A 19,256-nucleotide genomic window follows, 5' to 3' on the forward strand; every position below is an offset into this window, starting at 1 on the left:
ATTTGTTGATTACTATTTTATTAAATTGTGTAGGTCTTATGGAGGAAATGAAGCAAGAAAACCTCAAGATTAAGGAACAATTTATCCATAAGCAAAGAACACTCTCCCAACTTCAAAGTTTCATTTCCTCCCAATTTACTTCAAAGTTTCATTTCCTCCCAATTTACTGGACAATTCATTCCTCCTAATCCTACCTAATTTGTTTTTTTTTTCTAAACTATTTTAATTTTATGAATTTTTTTATTTAGTTGGATATTATTTTGTATGGGGGTGTATATATTTTTTATTAGGATATTTTCAACTATATAGGATGTATATAGTTGGATAAATATTTATTTTCAGCCTTTTGATATATTGTTATTTTATTTATTATTGAAAATTTTATATTTTTATTTATATTTTTTAGATTTTTATATTTTTATTTATAATTTCGTAATTTATATAGAGATCACTCGGAAAGTCTTCGGAAACTCCATTGTCGTCAGAAAGCCCTTAGAAACAAGATCTTTTAGAAATCTCTCGGAAAACTTATCTCTTGGAAATCCCTTGAAAACGTGAAGCCCTTGGAATTCTCTCGAAAGGCTTTTATCCTTGGAATTCCGTTGGAAATCTGAGCTTTTGGAAATTCGTTGGAAGGTAAGTGTTCTTGAAAATCTCTCGATAATTTAGCATCCTTGTAAATCCCTTTGAAATAATTCACCCTTGGAAATCTGTCGGAAATTTCCAACGGATTTCAGACGATTTCTAATTTCCGATAAGCGGTTTCTGAAAATTTTTTATTTTTGATAAATTGTTGGAAAAGGTTGTTTCCGAGAGTTTACCAATGATTCTCTTTCTTGAAAATTGGCTGTTTTCTTGTAGTGGCGGTTTAAAAGAAAAGAAGGGACAGCAGCAAGTTATGTTGGAACAAGTTGCGATTTTTATACATAAGATTTGACATGTGGAACTTTTGCATCACCCACCAACTCACACTTGTACCTACTGTTTTAGAAAGTTAAAAAGTCTAAGCGGCGAAAAGTCCATATTATTTACTATCCCAATTTTATATTGGTGTTAAAACTGAACGGCAATCATGACTTTAATAGTATACTAGATACTTGTATATAGTTTCTGTTCTGCTATATTTTGGTGAATTGGTATAAATATTGGACATTGACTTTGTATATTTCCTCGTACATGTTGAATCTTTACAATTATCCACTTGGCGGGTTTACGATATCCTCGACTATGGAGAACTTGACCTATATGAATTTCATATTCTTGGAGTCCGGATTCTAAAGCATATGGGCTTCAAAAGAGCTTGACGTTTTGATTCCTTTACTTTTAAGAGAAACTTGACGTCTTAAACAATCAAACCATGCGTTTTACTTACAAGAAACTATATTACAATTACATGCTATAGTTACAAGAAACTTGATGTCCTAAACAATCACACCATACTATTTAAGGGAAAAAAAACTAATAAACCTGTATATATATGTTAATCATATGACTAACTTTTCTACAATTTGTATATCACAAGGTCTGCTGTAATTATTTTGCACCTCAAATATTTGTTTTCTTTCGTAATGGTCTACTAATATCTAACTTTCGTTAACCGCTAACTCGCTTTAATTGAACAGATACAATTTTTTTGCTTGTAATATAGTATGCGAAAAAACTAGCTAAGCTAACATAGACTTAGTATATATATAGGATATAAATACTGATCCCTGCCTTAAGTATATATAGGAACACTAATTGCATTCACATAAAACCAGATAAATACATTTACTTATATATATACAAGTTTAGACATCAGTACAAGCTGCACTTTCTGCAACAACCCCATGGAAACAACCGATCACCTGTTTTTCCAATGTTCTTTTGCACACGGTATGGGAGAAGCTCTCTAGAGGTTTGCTCTTGCACAAGTACACTGCAAAATGGCGTGACATCGCAACACTGATTGGTGGAAATGAACTGGATAAGAAATCATGAGTCATCATCGGATACACATTTCAGAACACAATATATCTCCCCTGGAGAGAAAGGAATGATAGACGTCATGGCAACCAACCTTCGCATGGCGGAGAAGCTGGTCAAGCCTATAGACAAAAACGTTCGAAACAGGTTGAGTACGATCAGGAACGAAGAGGATACCACGATACAGATGTGGTTTGCGACAAGATCCTGTTAAGATCATAGCATAATCTTTATAATTTCTCTTGAAATGTTTTGAGAAAAAGTATTTGCTTTGCATTCTAAAACGTTTATTTTTTCTTTAAATATAATTTAACATTAAATTCGAAAAAAGAGTTTAGACATTAGTAATCGTTCGGGGAACGATAATTATTTAATACATGATCACTAACCAACCAATCATACATCGTATATATACAGCTTTCTTTATTCATCCTATTACGCATAGTTACGTAATTATACATGTCTTATAGCCGGTGGTAGGGACTTGGACGACGATACGGTTTCTATCAACCCTAACCATGACCCGGTTGCACCTGAAGTCTCCGGTCACCGGAGTTCCATCCAAAATCACGACAGCATCGACGCTGGTGTTCTCTCTCTCTATCACCGAAGCGCATAGTCTCCATTTGTTCCCACAAGCTCCGGCCACGAGTTCTTCCCTGCATGCGGTCCACGTTAGATCGGTCAATCATTTACGTTTGGCATGTTAGAGATCATAAGCTCATGTTTGGGTAAATCAAAACAAAAACACATCACTTGACTCGACCATGCATATGACATAATAACCTCAATGAAATAAACTTTAAATTCTTATTTTCCTCAATATGATATGGGTGAAACTTCCCCGACTATATGTTTAGGGAGTATATACGTCCCTAGTAGAAGTTTTGTTTCAATGTATAAGCAGAAAATTGAATATGTACGTAATTCTGTCAACAATGTTGGATTCATGAATCGTTGTGCAAATATTCATAAAATATATTTTCTGTTTCTGTATATTACTTCTAACTCAAAGCATGCATGATGCATTGATCTAACATGGGGTTTCAATAACTAGACTGTACGTATCCTACGCAAACCAACTCTTTTGTGCGGTTAAAAAGAAGTAGCAGCAACAAATCATGTTGGAATGTTATGAATTTATGAAAGCAGAGAGACTACAATATAATCTCTCTTCTTCTTTTTTCCACTTCAGTGGGACATAATTGAACATATAGTATATTACTCAAACCATCTTTTTTTATGTTTTTGGTTGCAAACTCTTAGAACATGACAGTGAGACCAAGAGCAGTTGATAAATCAAACAAAAAGGCAGGCAAATCCGAGGCTGATGCTGCCGTCACAAGCTTCCCATCAGTTACACATCCCTTTGATTCAACAGCCTCGCCTCCAGCCACCTTCACCATCACCTTCATCCCCTTCCCACTCGCGCATCGCTTCCCCTACAAATTCATAAAGAGAAACATCTAGTCACCAAGAAATGGCTTACTAGCTAGATTCCACAAGTAGGACTTTATATAAACATTGGGATGCATTCTCTGTTTTGACAGAGCTCATCATATAAAAGTTTAAGCTAAAACCTCCTCCGAAAAGAAAAGACAAGTTACCTTAAGAAGACCAGTGGCTGCAAGAAGCAATTTACCCTGTCCAATAGCTGCAAAAACCTTATCTTTCTCCGCAAACTTCTTAACCAAAGCAACAGCCTTTTCATTCATAACCAACAGCTCAGGTGATCTCCCTCCTGGTACCACTACACAGTCATAATCATCCACACACACATCATCCCACGATGCAGTCACAAAGAAGTTATGCCCACGCTTCTCTGCAGGAATCTGCCGTCCTTCCTCAAGATCATAAACCGCCGTTGCACACACCTCTCCTTTCTTCTTGTTTGGTGTCACTGCATCCACTTTACAACCTAATGCTTGAAGTGCTCTAAACGGTACATTGATCCCATAGTCTTCTACATAGTCCTTAAAACCCCAACAACACAAAACAAAACAGAGTAATGCTCAATGAGTCTTGATGATTCAAAACTAAAGATTAAACATTTTTACTAAGGTATTGAGAAGCTCACCCCAATGAGGAAAAGCACAGAAGCTTGATCCTTCTTCAAGCTCGAGACTCTGGCACCAAGAGATTCAAGCAAAACCTTAATCCCATGACCAAGCGTAGGCCAACCAACCATACTCACAAAGCTCCCGTCTTTAACGCAGTCGGTGATCTCGAACATGCTCTGTATCCCAGTCTGCTGCCACCACTCGCCACCGGAGAGCTCGATCAGAGGCTTCAAGCTTTCAAACGCCGTGCACTTCACACCGCCGGCGAGGACTCCGGCAGCCAGCAGCATAACTTGGCTGTGGCAGCTTGTGAAGATGAGCTTCTTGGACTCGGCGAATCGCGCCACGAGTTCGACGCATTTCTCATCGGCGCTGAGAATCTCCGTGAATCGTCCTCCTGGGATGATGATGACGTCGTAATTCTCGGGTGTGACGTCATCGAAATTGGCGTTTAAGGTCAACTGGTCAACGACCATCTCGGTGTATAGCTTTTATTTAATACAAAAAGATAATATATTATTTAACGAAGATATGTAATTCGAAAATTGGAAATAGGCCAAGTTCTCCATATGAGGATTCTATACAAATAATTATAAATACGTATTTTTTTGGGGTTATAATTATTTGAAAATTTTATTATTTAACAAGATTAAAAAAATTATTATTATTATTAGTAGTATTTAAAAATAATAATAATACAGTACGCCGCCGAGCTTCAAAATATTAATTATTATTTAACGAAGAAACGTAATTCAGAAAAGAATACGTTATTGAATAATTATTAACCAAAAAAAATACGTAATTCGAATTTAATGAAGATTAGTGTAAACTGGAACCTCGAGACCCGAGAAATCGTGGGCAGACATAACGCAGCGATCCCCAGCGGTGCGGTTGGGTGAAACGCAGTGAACGGTAACGCCAAACGATTGGAGGATGTAGAGAGGAACTATCGTCTCGTAGGCTTCCATGTAGTCTCCACATAACAGCAAAGCTGATTTCTGAACCGTCGTCGATCCCATTTTGCTTTAAATGTTTTTGAATAAGACAATGTAAGTAGAACTAATCTGTTTTTATACATATGATTTGACATGTGGTACTTTTGCATCACCCACCAACTCACTCCTTGTACCTGCATTTTTAGACACTTTCAAAGTCTAAGCGGCGAAAAGTCCATATTACTTACTATCCCAATTTTATATTGGTGTTATAAACTGAACGTCAATCATGACTTTCAATGGTATATAGTTTTGGTGAATTGGTATACTTGAAGAAATGGACATTGACTTTTTATATTATATTGAATCTTTACAACTATCCACTTGTGTAATATAATATTTTTGGTAGATTGAATATGGTCTCGACATCATGTATGCATTAATTTAATTTAGTGCACATGACTTGTGAGTTGACGTCCAGAAATTCTAAAGAATAATGAAACTGTTGTTTACGAAATCTTGGCATATATGGAGAGCTTGAGCTACATGAATCTCATGTTCGAGGAGTCTGGATCTAGAGAATATGGGATACAAGGAGCTTGGACAGGGGGAGTATTGAGTTACATGGAATTTGGATTGCATGAAGCATGTGTACATGGAATTTAGTCGTGGAAAGGTTTGGGTTACGGCAAGCTTAGGTCACAAACAAATCTAGACTATATATGGGGAGTTTGGTATGCTATGAGCGTAGGTTGAGGTATGCTTGGAATGTGGAGAGTTTATTCAATAAACTAGAACCTAGATGACTTTGGAGAGCCCTGAAATATGGACAATCTTGTATATATGTAGAATGATTGGGTTATGGAGAGCCTCTTGATTAACCGCGTTTACATTATATATAACACATGTCAAGTTTTGATTCCTTTACTTTTTATGAGAAACTTGACGTCCTAAACAATCACACCATGCATTTTAATTACAAGAACAACCTTGACGTCCTAAACAATCACACCATACTATTAAGAAAAGAAAAACATCTTATAAACTTGTACATGTTTATCATATGACTAACTTTTCTACAATTTGTATATCACAAGGTCTGCTGTAATTTATTTGCACCTCAATTTTTTGTTTTCTTTCGAATGGTCTGCTAATATCTAACTTTAGTTAACCGTTAACTCGCTTTAATTGAACACAAACAATTTTTTGCTTGTAATATAGTATGTGAAGCAACTAGCTAACATACTATATAGGATATAAATACTGATCCCTGCCTTAAGTATATGTAGGAACACTAATTTCATTCACTTCAAACCAGATACATACATTTATTTATTTATATTAAGTTTAGACATCAGTAACCGTTCAGGGAACGATAATTATTTAATACATGATCACCAACCAAGCACACATCGTCTATATATCGCTTTCTTTATTCATCTTATTACGCATAGTAATTATACATGTCTTAGCCGGTGGTAGGGACTTGGACGACGATACGGTTTCTATCAACCCTAACCCTGACCCTGTTGCACCTGAAGTCTCCGGTCACCGGAGTTCCATCCAAAATCACGACAGCATCGACGCTGGTGTTCTCTCTCTCTATCACCCTAGCCGCATAGTCTCCATTTGTTCCCACAAGCTCCGGCCACGAGTTCTTCCCTGCATGCGGTCCACGTTAGATCGGTAAATCATTTACGTTTGGCATTTTAGAGATCATAAGCTGATGTTTGGGTTAATCAAAACATAAAACACATCACCATGGGCCATGGCTTGACCCGACCATGACATAATAACCTCAATCAAATAAACTTCAAATTCCTATTTTCCTCAAAATGTTAGCTATAAAGTATTTTCGAACATATATATTTATTTTCTATTTTAATCCACACTAATACAAAATCATATATTAGCTCGTATATATTCTTCGGAAACTTTTGTCTAAATAAATTGCGCAAGCTGCAAACTTAGATATATATTTGGGGCGCAGTTAAGTATAGTCTGCGTAACAAAAGTTATGTCTTATGTTTGAAATCAAAATTTCATTGTCTTTGAGTTACGCGTCTGCCATATTTTCCTTGTTACATGGCACGTGCATGGTGAGAAAAGGAGCGGTTAGTTAATTATAAGAACACATTAGCTTAGAAACAAATGGAACATTTTTTCCTTCTTTCTTTTTTTTCTTTACCAAAAAAATAAAAGAAGAGAGTATTGAACAAACAAACAAAAAGAGAGAAAATCGGATTTATAGTAAACTTCTGAACTAAATAGAGAGTATATTAGTATTAAACAATTGTATGATTTGATTTAAAAGAGAAAAAGAATCGATCAAAGCCGCAATAACATCAATTAATTAAGAAGTATGAACTATACAAACAAACCAAAAAACTTACCAGGACATTCGGACGACATTTTTCTTCCCTTCTCTTTTTTTTTTCTTCTTAATTCTGTAGTTGTGATGTATTTGGCTATAGCGTTTAGGACTTTTAAGTCCCCAATTTATAGAGTCGGATACGTAGATGTTGGTGTCGGTGTCGTCGGTGAGGTTGTAGTATATATTCAAAAGTCAAAACTTTGACAAATTAAACCACCCTTTCACATTAATAATTTGTTTGGTAAAAGCTTTGACACTTAATTATATTTTTGTAAAGCTTTGAAAAATATAAGTATAATCGATATTCAAACCTTATCGAGAGAACAAGATAAACCTTATCGAAATTGTATAACTAAGGTTTTCTAAGGCAAAGACAATGTCGAAATCTTTGAAAAACAAATGAAGGTGAAAACAATGTTATGAACGCTGACGAGATTCTGTTTATATACATATGATGTTGCATTTGATCTTATCTATCTGATTTTCACTTAAAAACGTTTTTAACGTTTAAAGAAAAAAACAATATCCAAAATCATTTGATGTTGCAACTCTTTATTAGTATCAAATTTTGTGAAATTGTCACTTAGCCAGATGAAATGACGGAAAGTGTCCTACAGAAAATTCAAAACTTATATATGTCAATTTATGTAGAGGTATACGTAACTTTGACAAACAACAATAATTAAAACTTTAGTCATAGTTAATATTCAATCTAATATGATTGACATATTCGAAGTTAGCATTTAATTAGTGTTTCTAGCTGCTTATCTATGCATGCTTTAGGGTGTCATAAAATAGCTGTGGCCGTCCCAAAACTGGTAAGTCAAAGCTCATTAAAACAAATTACACCGAGAAATAATCATATGCTGAAATTGAAAAAGTTTAAAAGATAATTAGGTTGTTACGTTTCTACAAGCTAATTTTCATCTTATTGGATAGGGTTTGGAGAATTCAGAGGGCTGTTGATTGAAACAATATGACAAGCAAACGCTTAGCTAATGGTTCAACGAGGGCTCGGCCTCCACCATGATGAGGTGAACTTTTTATTTATCTTTGGCTTGTTTTTGTAGAGGGAGTGATAGTTACACAACGAGACGAAAGGAGCATTGATAAGACAAAAGTCGCATTATAATCTGAGACACTCATCGCGCTCACAACTCTTCTACCATTGTCAAAATGTGTGCTTTAGCTTCTAAACTTCGCACACACAAAAAAAGCTTCTAAACCAATTTTCTATATTGAATTGATTATTTGATCAGTTTACAACGATTAACATCTAATCTTTTTTTTCTTTTTGGCTAAAGTATCGGAGTTGCTAATTTCGTATTGAAACTGCTTGAGAACACTAGTGCTTTTTAGAACCAAAAGTTTATATTTCTACACTCTTGACTAGTTGACGCTAACATAGTTTAGTTAGAACCAATCTCAACTCTAATAACAAAAATACAAGATCGTTGATGAGTTTGATTACACTAGCTAACTGATTTTTTGGTGTACTTTTTTATAAAAACATACTTCCTCTGTTCCTAATAAGATTGATGTTAATCTAGGCATTCTCACACATATTTTATAAAGTTAAGTTTTTAACTTTTTATTAATGAATTAGTTTATAAATTACTTTCTGATANAAAAAAAAAAAAAAAAAAAAAAAAAAAAAAAAAATAGAAGTCATTAGATAACATGCCATGTGGAGAAAAACATAAAGTAAAAAAAAATAATCTCAGTTTTTAATCTAAAAATCAATCTTTTAGAAAGAAGAAAAAAAAATCTTAAAACATCAATCTATTAGGAACATTAGTATTTATAATTTGTTTTCTTTTTTTTTTCTCAAATCTTTTCATTAGTATTTAATGACTTTGCTTAAATTTCTTATCAAATTATAAAAATTCCCACTTTATCAAATTGTTTTCTTAATTATCTTGTTATAACCAACTTTAATCCTGTTTATTGCCATAAATAAAAGTCAAGTGAATTTTTAATGTAATAAAGCTAAAAAAAAGGGTGTAATAATATCATATTTACAGCAGTCGTTCACCCCAAACAANAAAAAAAAAAAAAAAAAAAAAAAAAGCGTTTTCAATTTCCTCAAATTCGATTTCTCTAAAGCCCCTTCCTCTCCCTCTCCCTCTCCCCAAATCCAAGTTCTAGGGTTTTCGATTTCTCTGCGGAAGTTTTGAAAATGGCGGATATTAATACCCCTTCGAGCCCAGCCGGAGATGGAGGAGAAAGCGGCGGCGGCTCTGTTAGGGAGCAGGATCGATACCTTCCTATAGCTAACATCAGCAGGATCATGAAGAGAGCTTTGCCTCCTAATGGAAAGATTGGTAAAGATGCTAAGGATACTGTTCAGGAATGCGTCTCTGAGTTCATTAGCTTCATCACTAGCGAGTATGTTTTTCTCCAATTTTTTTGTTGAAAAGATTGAAGCTTTTGATATGTGAGATATAGTTTTTCTTAAACTAGCAACGGATTGAGTTTAGTTCAGAGAGTCTTGTGATGATGGGTTTACCTTAAAGCTAGTTGCTTTTATATGGATCATGTTTGCAGATTATTTCATCAGGCTTCTACTATTATGTTATATCTGAACTCTAATCAAACAAAGTGTTGGAATTTTTTTCGCCCTTGAACCGAATCGTTAGTTCTAGGTTGGTTTTTATGTAGCTGTTTGATTTCTGTTTGTGCAAACACATCATTGAATTTGTAACTGAATTATAATAGTGTTGTCCAAGAATTTATGTTGAGTAACTTGTGTTTATTTACCATCTTAGGCAGATATGAAGTAAATGTGCTTCTTGATTGATCCCGTTCGAAGATTCTTTTATCTTTGGGATCTGTTTGTTCTTCTCCTTTGGGTTCATTTAAGACAAAAGATATGTTCTTGATCACGCAGGAATTGTCTGTGTTGAATGCGGTTTACGCTTTGTTTAATGAATGTTCTGTTTCGTATAACATGAGATTCCCATCCCCTAAGTTATGATGTAGTCCCTCCTGCCATCTTAAGTTTTAGGTTCAGAAACTGAGTTTTAGGTTCATTTGCTGGTCTTCATGTTGATTCGTGGACTGTAATGGCCATTTAACTGGTATCTGTTACATTATGTGTTAATCAGGGCCAGTGATAAGTGTCAGAAAGAAAAAAGGAAAACTGTGAATGGTGATGATTTGTTGTGGGCAATGGCGACATTAGGATTTGAGGATTACCTGGAACCCCTAAAGATATACCTTGCGAGGTACAGGGAGGTATGTTGCTTTCACTCCCTAACCATGTGTTTTTAAGTCCTTCTTCAGGCTATGTTGGTAGTAACATGCCATAATATGTTTCTTCATGTATGTTCTGTGTTGACCATCTTTGCAAATATATAGTTTTTGAAGCAAACAAGATAAATCTAAATAAACCCTTGAGATGCATATTTTGCTTTGTTGAAATGTTTTAAAAAAATATAGACATTGTGGTACTCTTTTCTCTCTTATGCTTCAGCTGTTTACATACATGATAAAAATCAAGAAGTTTCGTAAACGTGTGACTAATTCAGTTCTTTTCATTCCCTGGGTATGGTTGCTGACACACATCTGCTGCTGCAGTTGGAGGTAAATAAATCACATACTCCATTTCTACATTTTTAGTTTCTTATTTCCAGAAGAGAAGTTCCATTTCAGCGTCTTATGTATTGTTGTGAAATTATGACAGGGGGATAATAAAGGATCAGGAAAGAGCGGAGATGGATCTAATAGAGATGCTGGTGGGGCTGTTCCTGGTGAAGAACTGCCGGTATGATTTTGACAAGTATATGCCATAACCTGTTTTCTTCCTAGCTCTGACTTGATGATTCTGATTCAATGACAGAGCTGGTGAAAGAAGTTGCAAGTAAACTCTCTAGAGATGAAGAACAATGCCAAAGGATCAAGTACGTAATTCCTCTCTCTATCATACGGCCTCATGTAAACAAAATGAAGAGCATAGTCTTATGTGCATGTAGGTTCTTTATCCAGCCTTCACTTATTAACAACTGAGGATAGTATAGGATAGTGAGACATGTCTTGTTTAATAGTCTTAAATTATAAAACAACTTCTACTTGCTGATCATGTGTTGACCTTAAATTGTTGTCTTGTTGTGACTGGATTCCAAAACGGTTTGACTAACGTGGAGTTCTCTAAAATGGTGCAGGGGATATTAGAGATCAGTGTGTTGTTTATATTTGAGCTTAGCTGATCGACGACCATTTTCGGGATTACTCTCAAATTCGGTTGTGTTAGTTTGAACATTTGGTTTTCCATTTCTGGTTTAGTTGGTTGTATTTAAAGATTTTTAGATGTGAGAACAGTTTGAATGAAGGAAAAAATTTGTCCATGGTATGTTCGCTCATTTGTTTTTAGTTCATTTCGAAATTTTTTCAAAAGGGTTATTTCATAGATATATTCCTTAATTATCATCTTAAAAAAAATCCTTACATTTATAATTATGTCCAGTAATTATCTTTCTTTTGTGCATATAATAGAATTTTACATTTAAGGCAGTTTGATTGTTTCAAATATATACTACAAAAGATTATAACTGCAAACAATAAATTTTCCTTTAAATTTGAAATCTTTTGAGAGAGTAATCAAATGCTTAAATCACGTAAACCATTTACAAATTTCAAATTCTTTTGTCTCTCCTTCAAAATCCTGTTCTTCGAAATCAAGAACCAAAAACAAGAACAATGGATCCTGAAGAAGCTAATTCATCATCGAGTACAATCATCATCCTTTGTTTTCCCTCCTATCTAAAAAATCTCTCTACTTTTCAAAAAAACTGATTATATATTTGTGGAATACTCTCTTTTCTCACTTTGCACAGCTGCAAGAGTAAAGGTTGATTTCGTGAAGCCGATGAAAGGTAAAGAGAGTAAACGGATTCATCGCAAAAGCTTGGCGTGGGACACTGCTTTTTTCACCAACCATGGTTTCTAACTCTATTCCCTAAATAAATTTTGTGAATAAACTTTTATAGTTAATATTATATTATTGCAATGATGTTGAACAATTTTGTTAAAGGAGTGTTAGATCCTGAAGAACTGTTTGGGAGCTTAAAGATCGACGAGAATGGAGTAAATCATACGCACTCTGTCACCACACTTCTTCCTACGGAAACTAATGCTCGTCCAAGTTTTGCTTGGGACAGCGCTTTTTTTACCGATCCAGGTCTTATCTTTTTACTTCAACTATGTGGTTTGTTTTCACATATTAATTATAACGTGTTCATCTTATTTTCATGTTTTTGGAAGTTGTTTCTATTATATAATACAAATGTTTTGAGCAAAACAGGAATTTAGTTTTGCAATTATATTAATTTGTTACTTGATTAGTCGATTATTTAAATCCTCATATATACAAAATCAAATCTTATAATTTAGCAAATGCATGATTTGCTTTGAAACTATATGTAATGAACGCTGACATTACCTATTTATGTGCTAAAGGTGTTCTTGATGCTGAGGAGTTGTCTCTTGTGAACAATGGTTTCACCAGTAACACACAGCTTCGTAAGTCTGCTGATTCGATGACGACAATAACTCAAGGAAGCAGATTCTCTGTGTCGAGCATTGAGTCTGATCTGTTTCACGATTTGAGAGCCTCTTTACGTAATTCATCGAATGTGAAGCAGCCTGTAACTCGAGAGAGCCAGCGTAAGTTACCAGATAGTAAAAAAGGTAAGAATCCCAAGGCAGCTTTTTTATTCTCATAATTAATGGTTTTCTTTCATCTTAACATATATATTCTGATTTTGTTTGTCAAGAGGACTAAAGGGTACAACAAACAAAAAGATCAACCTTTGAGTCTCATTCCTCAACCAAAAGTATTTTCTTCTTCTTCTTCATCCTCCATCTCCAAAACTTTGAATCCTTGTCAAACTAGACGCGAGAAGAAATGTGTTGCCGCGAGTGAGCTCGGTGAGAACATGATTCATTTCATCTTTTTCATTTTTTTCCATACAACACAAAAAAATAAATATCAAAACACTTATAAAAGTTGCACATCTTTTTGTTTGAATTTGAAGGGAAGGGAAAACATAAGAATCATGGGTTTGAAGAACAATCTGCATCAAAATCTAACATAAGGTCATCGTATTCAAGTTACGCAGTCAAGGACTTGACAACGATATCATCCTCTGGTCTGAGGTTACCACTTCCAAAGATGTGTTTTTTTCGACTCGGTATGCTACTTCCAAACGAAATACGTTTTGATGGAAACGTAGCAAATATCTTGTAATGTAAGTTATTGTGATGATAAAGAAAAAGCTCAACTTTTGTTACAGGAGGAGAACGAAGAGAAAGAAAACAGAGAACCAAATGCTGTTGAAGCAAGCAGAAGAAGAAGACACAAGTCCAAACTTGAGACTTCTTCTTCTACACAAGATAACCGCAGCATTCTCGGGCAACGCAAGATGCGGAAGTAAAAAAAACGATTGATTCAATTATATGTTTTGCTGATTTGGTATTGGATGCGTTAATCGTTTGCGTGTTGAGCCAATGTTTCTTGTTGGATAAGTTATCTGTCTATTTATTTATTCTCTTTTTTAATCTTTTATGAATAAAAAAGGGTCTACGCTCTAAAAATCGGAGCTGAAAACGGTTGGAAATAAATTTTTGGTCGGATTGATTAGTTTCAGTCAATATATTTTGAACTGTTAACGTTATGTTGAATTTTCAAAATATCTTGTAAGATGTTACTTGAGATGGCATATATATAATTAATTCATTTTGTTAGGAATATTTATTAATGCTTCTACGCTGAAGTTTTTTTTTTCTTTAGTGTTCCATAGCTAATGTTCTTCTACTAAGTAAGTTTGACCAACCGCTTCCTGTTTACCAGTCACCATGAACGTTCTATCTAACAAAGAATATAAGGAACACCTAATTCTCAAAGGAAACCACAATGAAACTAACTTGACTATATATACAACATATCTCATCTGCATATATTCCTAGGAATAAGCTTAGCAATCATCATAGCGAAGAACATACACAAAAGAGGAAGAAATAATGGCAACCCATCAGTCGTGTCCTTATATTGGTTTTTCTTTCATCCTCAATTACTAGTTTTTTTTTTTTTTTTTTTTTTTCGTAATTTGACATTGCTACCGCCCTTGATGTAATTTTCGTTTTCATCTTTTCTTTTGCGTTCACGTCAAATCGATTAATTTTCCTAGTACTTCTTAGATATATATAGCTTCAAGTTACTGTTTGCTTGCATGTGTGTGTTTTCACAGTACATCTTGGCGACAAGTAAGAATTTGGAGGCTCTTTTACTGACATCGGTTTCGAAATCTCTACAATATTTACCCAAATACCCGATATATGGGCCGAGGGGCATAGTATTAGTAGGGATAATTATATATATAGGTTGTTTGATTCCATAATAACGGACCGATCGATGGACCTATTGATCTCTACACTTCCAAATGCAAATGATTTTTCCAATCTAATGTGGTTGCTTTGACCGGACACAGGAAAGAACTCATGGCCGGAGCTTTTGGGAACAAATGGAGACTATGCGTCTTCAGTGATCAAAGGAGAGAACTCGAGCCTTCAAGTTACCGTGATTTTGGTTGGATCCCCGGTGACTGGAGACCTCAGGTGCGACCGCGTTAGGGTTTGGGTTGATGAAAGCCGTATCGTCGTCAAAAACCCAACCGCTGGCTAAATATGCATGTTGACCACGATTACTATACATGCATCGTGCTATGAATAAAATAAAGAGAACGATCATGGTTGATGGCTTGGTCGTTATATGTAATAAATATTGTTTGCTTTGAGGCGTCCGACCATATAAATCCGAGTAATCGCGTATATTTAAGCAGCGTAACAAGCAAAAAAAATAATAGTGTTATTAAAGGCAAGAGTTTTTTTTTGTTACAAAAGTAATTGAGAAACAGCAAACGCTAAATCAGATCATGAAAACTACTGTACATAAGAGGATTACATGATCATCCGACAAGAACATAGATAGCGTAGATGATCCCAGGTATGTAACCAAATATCGTCAACAACAGACATATCCAGAACTCTACCTACATCAAATCATTATTTAAGTAGTTAATTATGGGTATATTCACTAGAAGAAAATTAATTAAAGATGTGATTAGTGCTTACCCCACAACCATATCGGAGGAAAACACCGACGGGAGGCAGAAGAATCGCGAGAATAATCTCCAGGAAGGTTTCTGATCCCATTCTGATGTTTGGAGACGATGAGAAAGTTAGAGAGAGATATTTTGTGTAAAGAAGAAACGATTGCTTCGGTGATTAGTGGGGGGTTAATAAGTAAAAGAAGAGTATCTGACACGTGTAGTGCTCGCAGTGTATCTCGTGACACGTGGATATGGATTCATAACCATGTGGCCTCTGTGTTACGGAGATATTCCACTAAAAAAGACAAAACACGTCAAAATATTTGGTTTTACTTCAAAACTGCTTTCGCTACTTCCACGGGATGTCACATATATTTCCAATTTTTTTCTTTTTTCTTTTGACAAGGATATATATTTGCAAATGGATCTTAGATTATCAAGTCTTTGATTTTTTTTTTTTAGTTTTTTTTATTTAGCAATACAGTTGGAATTTGCATTTTGGTTATAAATGATATATACTGTATAAGATAAAGTATATTAAGAAACAACTCACCGTATAGAAAAACTGAAACATGAAAGATCTCTAGAGTTTCAATATTTTAGAGAGTTTTACTTTAGATTGACCTACTAATTAAAGATATAACAACAACAATGAATATTTTTTGGTATCTTTCAAGATGTAACCTGTACAATATCTTTCTCCTACTTGACTGACACACGAGGGAGAGTTAAGAAATGAGAAACTTGTATACAAAAAAAATGCGGAATACATGTGGATAAAACCTGCTCAAAGAAAAACTAATGCAAGCTGCCCATCATATGTATCCCACAAAATGTTAAATTATGCTTAATAAAACAAAAAAGAGTGGTGGAATTTGGGGGTCATTGTTTTGTTTCTTCAACTCACCTTTAACCCCATTTTGCCAAAACCAGTGTCTTGCATCATGTCCACGAACTCGCTGTAATCTATTCTTCCATCCTGATCAATAACAACAATAGATAACACTATTAACCAATGCTTGCAAGTAAACTATAGCAAAGCAATATTGCAATTGAAGATGAAATTAAATTTACGTTATCCTTATCAACTTCGCGTAAAATATCGTCTAAATGAACGTCCGCTAAGCCAAATTGCTTGCAAGCTTGTTGGAGCTCGTCTCTGGTTATATAACCACTTCCATCTTGGTCAAAGTAAGAGAAAGCTGTGAACAAATGGTCTTCTTTCTCTATTTTGTTCAAATGCACCATCGCTGCTATAAACTCTCCATAGTCTATAGTCCCACTGTTATCTATATCCGCCTGGAATGTTCAATATTCCATATTATGTCATACATCAACCGATCATATAGTGCTAAAAAAGGTATAGTTAAGTAGAGAAGTGTTCTTACTGCTTGCATTAATCCTAATATTTCTGAATCTTTAAGGTTAGCACCAACTCTGTCCAAACCTTTTTTGAGTTCTTCCAGAGTGATGTGTCCGCTATTATCTGTATCTATCATCTTGAACATTTCTTTCAATCCTGCTATCTCTTCCTCTGACAAGCTGTCTGCTATTACCTGAATCAATACATATTCAGTATAAAAGTGTTTGTATTTAGTCATTCTGTACAGATCTATATAAAGATGCATATCTATGTCTATCTGCGCATATAATTTGGTTTAGATGATAGAAACATATTTAAAATGTTTACCTTGATAGCAATTTTCTTGAGCTTGTTCATGGCTGAAAACTGTTTCAAACGACTTAGGACAGCAGAATCAAGAGGTTTATCGAGAGCAACACCGTCCACTCGTGCCCAAGGATGACCTGCAACAGAAATTAACATATTTCTTAAAATCTATATAGATATAAGCACATAGCTCTGTCCTTAATCTTGTCAAAAGATACTACTTATTTGAAAACAGGAACACTAACATAGAACTTCATGAGCTGTCATTCGTTTCTTAGGGTCTCTGATCAGCATCCGCCGTACTAAATCTTTTGCGCTTTCTGATACACTAGGCCATGGTTCTGATATAAAGTCAAGATCACCTTTCAAAACCTGCTCGAAGATGCCTTGTTCCGTTTCTGACACATATAACATTTCAGTCAGTCTCTGCCATCGAAACATATATACTTGAACCATGAATCCAAAACTGTCTCTTACCATCCCAAAACGGAGGAACGCCACTTAGTAAGATGTATATAATAACTCCAGCACTCCAAACATCACATTCATGACTATAATGCTTCCTTAAAACTTCCGGAGCCACATAATAAGGGCTCCCAACTACATCAGTGAATGTTTCTCCTGTAAGGCCAAGATATCACAACATAAGACAGTCACCAAAATAAAAAACCATTGATCCTCCTCACTCTGAATAATGTATATGAGATCTATAGCATTGGGGATACTATACCTGGTTTAAAGAAAACAGAGAGACCAAAATCAATAGTCTTGAGAGCAGCTTCTTCATCTCCACTTACAAACAAGAAGTTCTCAGGCTTAAGATCACGGTGCATCACACCTAGGGAATGACAAGCTTCTATAACACCAACAATGATTCTAGCAAGCTCAGCAGCTTTTCTCTCCGTATAGTGACCTCTCTGTATAATCCTATCAAATAACTCTCCACCTGCACATATCTCCATCACAACATGAACAGCTACTGCATCCTCATACGCACCAACAATTTGAATCACGTTTGGATGACCAGACAAATGATGCATTATCTGAATCTCTCTTCTCACATCTTCAACATCCTCAGGCGTCGTTAGTTTCCTCTTGGCTATCGTTTTGCAAGCGAGCTCTTTACCTGTCTTCTTATCCACGCAAAGAAACGTTGTTCCAAATTGTCCTTGACCTAATTTTCTCCCAACACTATAAATATCTTTGAGATTCTCTGTTTTTCTCCCAAGAACTGAGTCTATTTGTAGACCTGCGCTTGCCATACGTTTCATATGCGCTTCTTTCTTCTGCGGTTTCGAATTCGCATCTTCTTCGACGACTCTGTTCTCTGGTGGGACAGGTTTTGGTGGTGCTTCTTCGTTCGCCATTTTCACCGGTGGTGGTGGCGTGCTAGGGGTTGGCAACGTGGTTGGTGCTGAATCCACGGCTGCACCTCGATTTTGATTACTCTCGTCTCCCCCATTAACGCTCTTATCGTTTGTTTTTCGACTGCTCTCGTCCTTGCTGCTCTTAAGGCTATCGTCTGGTTTCTGATTCCGCCACACAGCAGCACTAACGGATTGTAAGAATCCATTAGCATTTAGATTCGGACCCACGCATGTGTTTCCCATTCAGATAATTTAACCCTAAATCACAAAACCTAATTTTGCTTTTTCTCTCTTCTCTCTGTTTTAGATTATATATTACGTACCTCTCCGACACGGAAAACACAAGTTACTCCATATCTAAGTTTACTGTGTCTTCAAAATCGACACAGCTGTCGGAAAAACCTGAGGTAATGAATCGACCGCCTATTAGCTCGAAGCTACCTTCTTCTGCACGTTTTCTGGAAGCGAAACTGTCGAGAAACGCCGTGGGATTGTAAAATTTGGTCGAAGGATTTGCTTCCGAGAAGATCTGATGAGAAGAAGGAACGAGAGAGAATAAGGAATTGATTCTGGCTTGGCCGTCCATTTTTACGTGAAAATATGGAAAGTTTTTACAGAGCCCAATTTTAGAAGAGGACTCACTTTTTTAACCTTAAACAATTAATTAAATTCTTTTATTTCTTTTTAATATATGCAAGTATGCAACGTTGAGTGATGATTAGTAGAAGAAAGAATTGCAAAGGACATGTAATTAATAAATAGTTTGATTGTGTATATA

At 35.3% G+C, this 19,256-nt stretch overlaps 6 protein-coding genes across 7 annotated transcripts; 2 read left to right on the forward strand and 4 right to left on the reverse strand.

Annotated features, from left to right (window-relative positions):
* On the reverse strand, positions 2,923 to 5,072 carry LOC104792699 (DJ-1 protein homolog E). Its single transcript, XM_010518907.1, has 4 exons — positions 4,862 to 5,072; positions 4,043 to 4,513; positions 3,573 to 3,938; positions 2,923 to 3,407 (listed from the first exon to the last, which is right to left on the reverse strand). Exons 1-4 carry the CDS (start codon positions 5,042 to 5,044, stop codon positions 3,228 to 3,230), a joined length of 1,200 nt encoding a protein of 399 aa, XP_010517209.1. The 5' UTR covers positions 5,045 to 5,072; the 3' UTR covers positions 2,923 to 3,227.
* LOC104792700 (protease inhibitor HPI-like) lies at positions 6,243 to 7,455 on the reverse strand. The gene is made up of 2 exons (XM_019246475.1): positions 7,354 to 7,455; positions 6,243 to 6,622 (listed from the first exon to the last, which is right to left on the reverse strand). The coding sequence occupies exons 1-2, from the start codon at positions 7,370 to 7,372 to the stop codon at positions 6,429 to 6,431; spliced, it is 213 nt and encodes a 70-aa protein (XP_019102020.1). The 5' UTR covers positions 7,373 to 7,455; the 3' UTR covers positions 6,243 to 6,428.
* Positions 9,383 to 11,705, forward strand: LOC104792701 (nuclear transcription factor Y subunit B-1). Of its 2 annotated transcripts, none has more exons than XM_010518909.2 (6): positions 9,383 to 9,722; positions 10,442 to 10,571; positions 10,914 to 10,919; positions 11,020 to 11,100; positions 11,176 to 11,304; positions 11,498 to 11,705. In XM_010518909.2, exons 1-5 carry the CDS (start codon positions 9,514 to 9,516, stop codon positions 11,182 to 11,184), a joined length of 435 nt encoding a protein of 144 aa, XP_010517211.1. In that variant the 5' UTR covers positions 9,383 to 9,513; the 3' UTR covers positions 11,185 to 11,304; positions 11,498 to 11,705. The 2 variants fall into 2 exon arrangements, with proteins under 2 accessions (XP_010517211.1, XP_010517210.1); XM_010518908.2 differs by having other exon boundaries at positions 11,176 to 11,236.
* Positions 14,281 to 15,190, forward strand: LOC104792704 (glu S.griseus protease inhibitor-like). The gene is made up of 2 exons (XM_019246984.1): positions 14,281 to 14,385; positions 14,822 to 15,190. The coding sequence occupies exons 1-2, from the start codon at positions 14,355 to 14,357 to the stop codon at positions 15,013 to 15,015; spliced, it is 225 nt and encodes a 74-aa protein (XP_019102529.1). The 5' UTR covers positions 14,281 to 14,354; the 3' UTR covers positions 15,016 to 15,190.
* Positions 15,179 to 15,601, reverse strand: LOC109133513 (salt stress-induced hydrophobic peptide ESI3-like). Its single transcript, XM_019246985.1, has 2 exons — positions 15,465 to 15,601; positions 15,179 to 15,382 (listed from the first exon to the last, which is right to left on the reverse strand). Exons 1-2 carry the CDS (start codon positions 15,543 to 15,545, stop codon positions 15,299 to 15,301), a joined length of 165 nt encoding a protein of 54 aa, XP_019102530.1. The 5' UTR covers positions 15,546 to 15,601; the 3' UTR covers positions 15,179 to 15,298.
* Positions 16,318 to 18,982, reverse strand: LOC104792705 (calcium-dependent protein kinase 20-like). Its single transcript, XM_010518912.1, has 7 exons — positions 17,842 to 18,982; positions 17,589 to 17,732; positions 17,357 to 17,509; positions 17,133 to 17,248; positions 16,831 to 16,998; positions 16,517 to 16,741; positions 16,318 to 16,421 (listed from the first exon to the last, which is right to left on the reverse strand). Exons 1-7 carry the CDS (start codon positions 18,719 to 18,721, stop codon positions 16,341 to 16,343), a joined length of 1,767 nt encoding a protein of 588 aa, XP_010517214.1. The 5' UTR covers positions 18,722 to 18,982; the 3' UTR covers positions 16,318 to 16,340.

This window comes from Camelina sativa, chromosome 6, assembly GCF_000633955.1.
Source record: "Camelina sativa cultivar DH55 chromosome 6, Cs, whole genome shotgun sequence".
Lineage (NCBI taxonomy): Eukaryota > Viridiplantae > Streptophyta > Magnoliopsida > Brassicales > Brassicaceae > Camelina > Camelina sativa.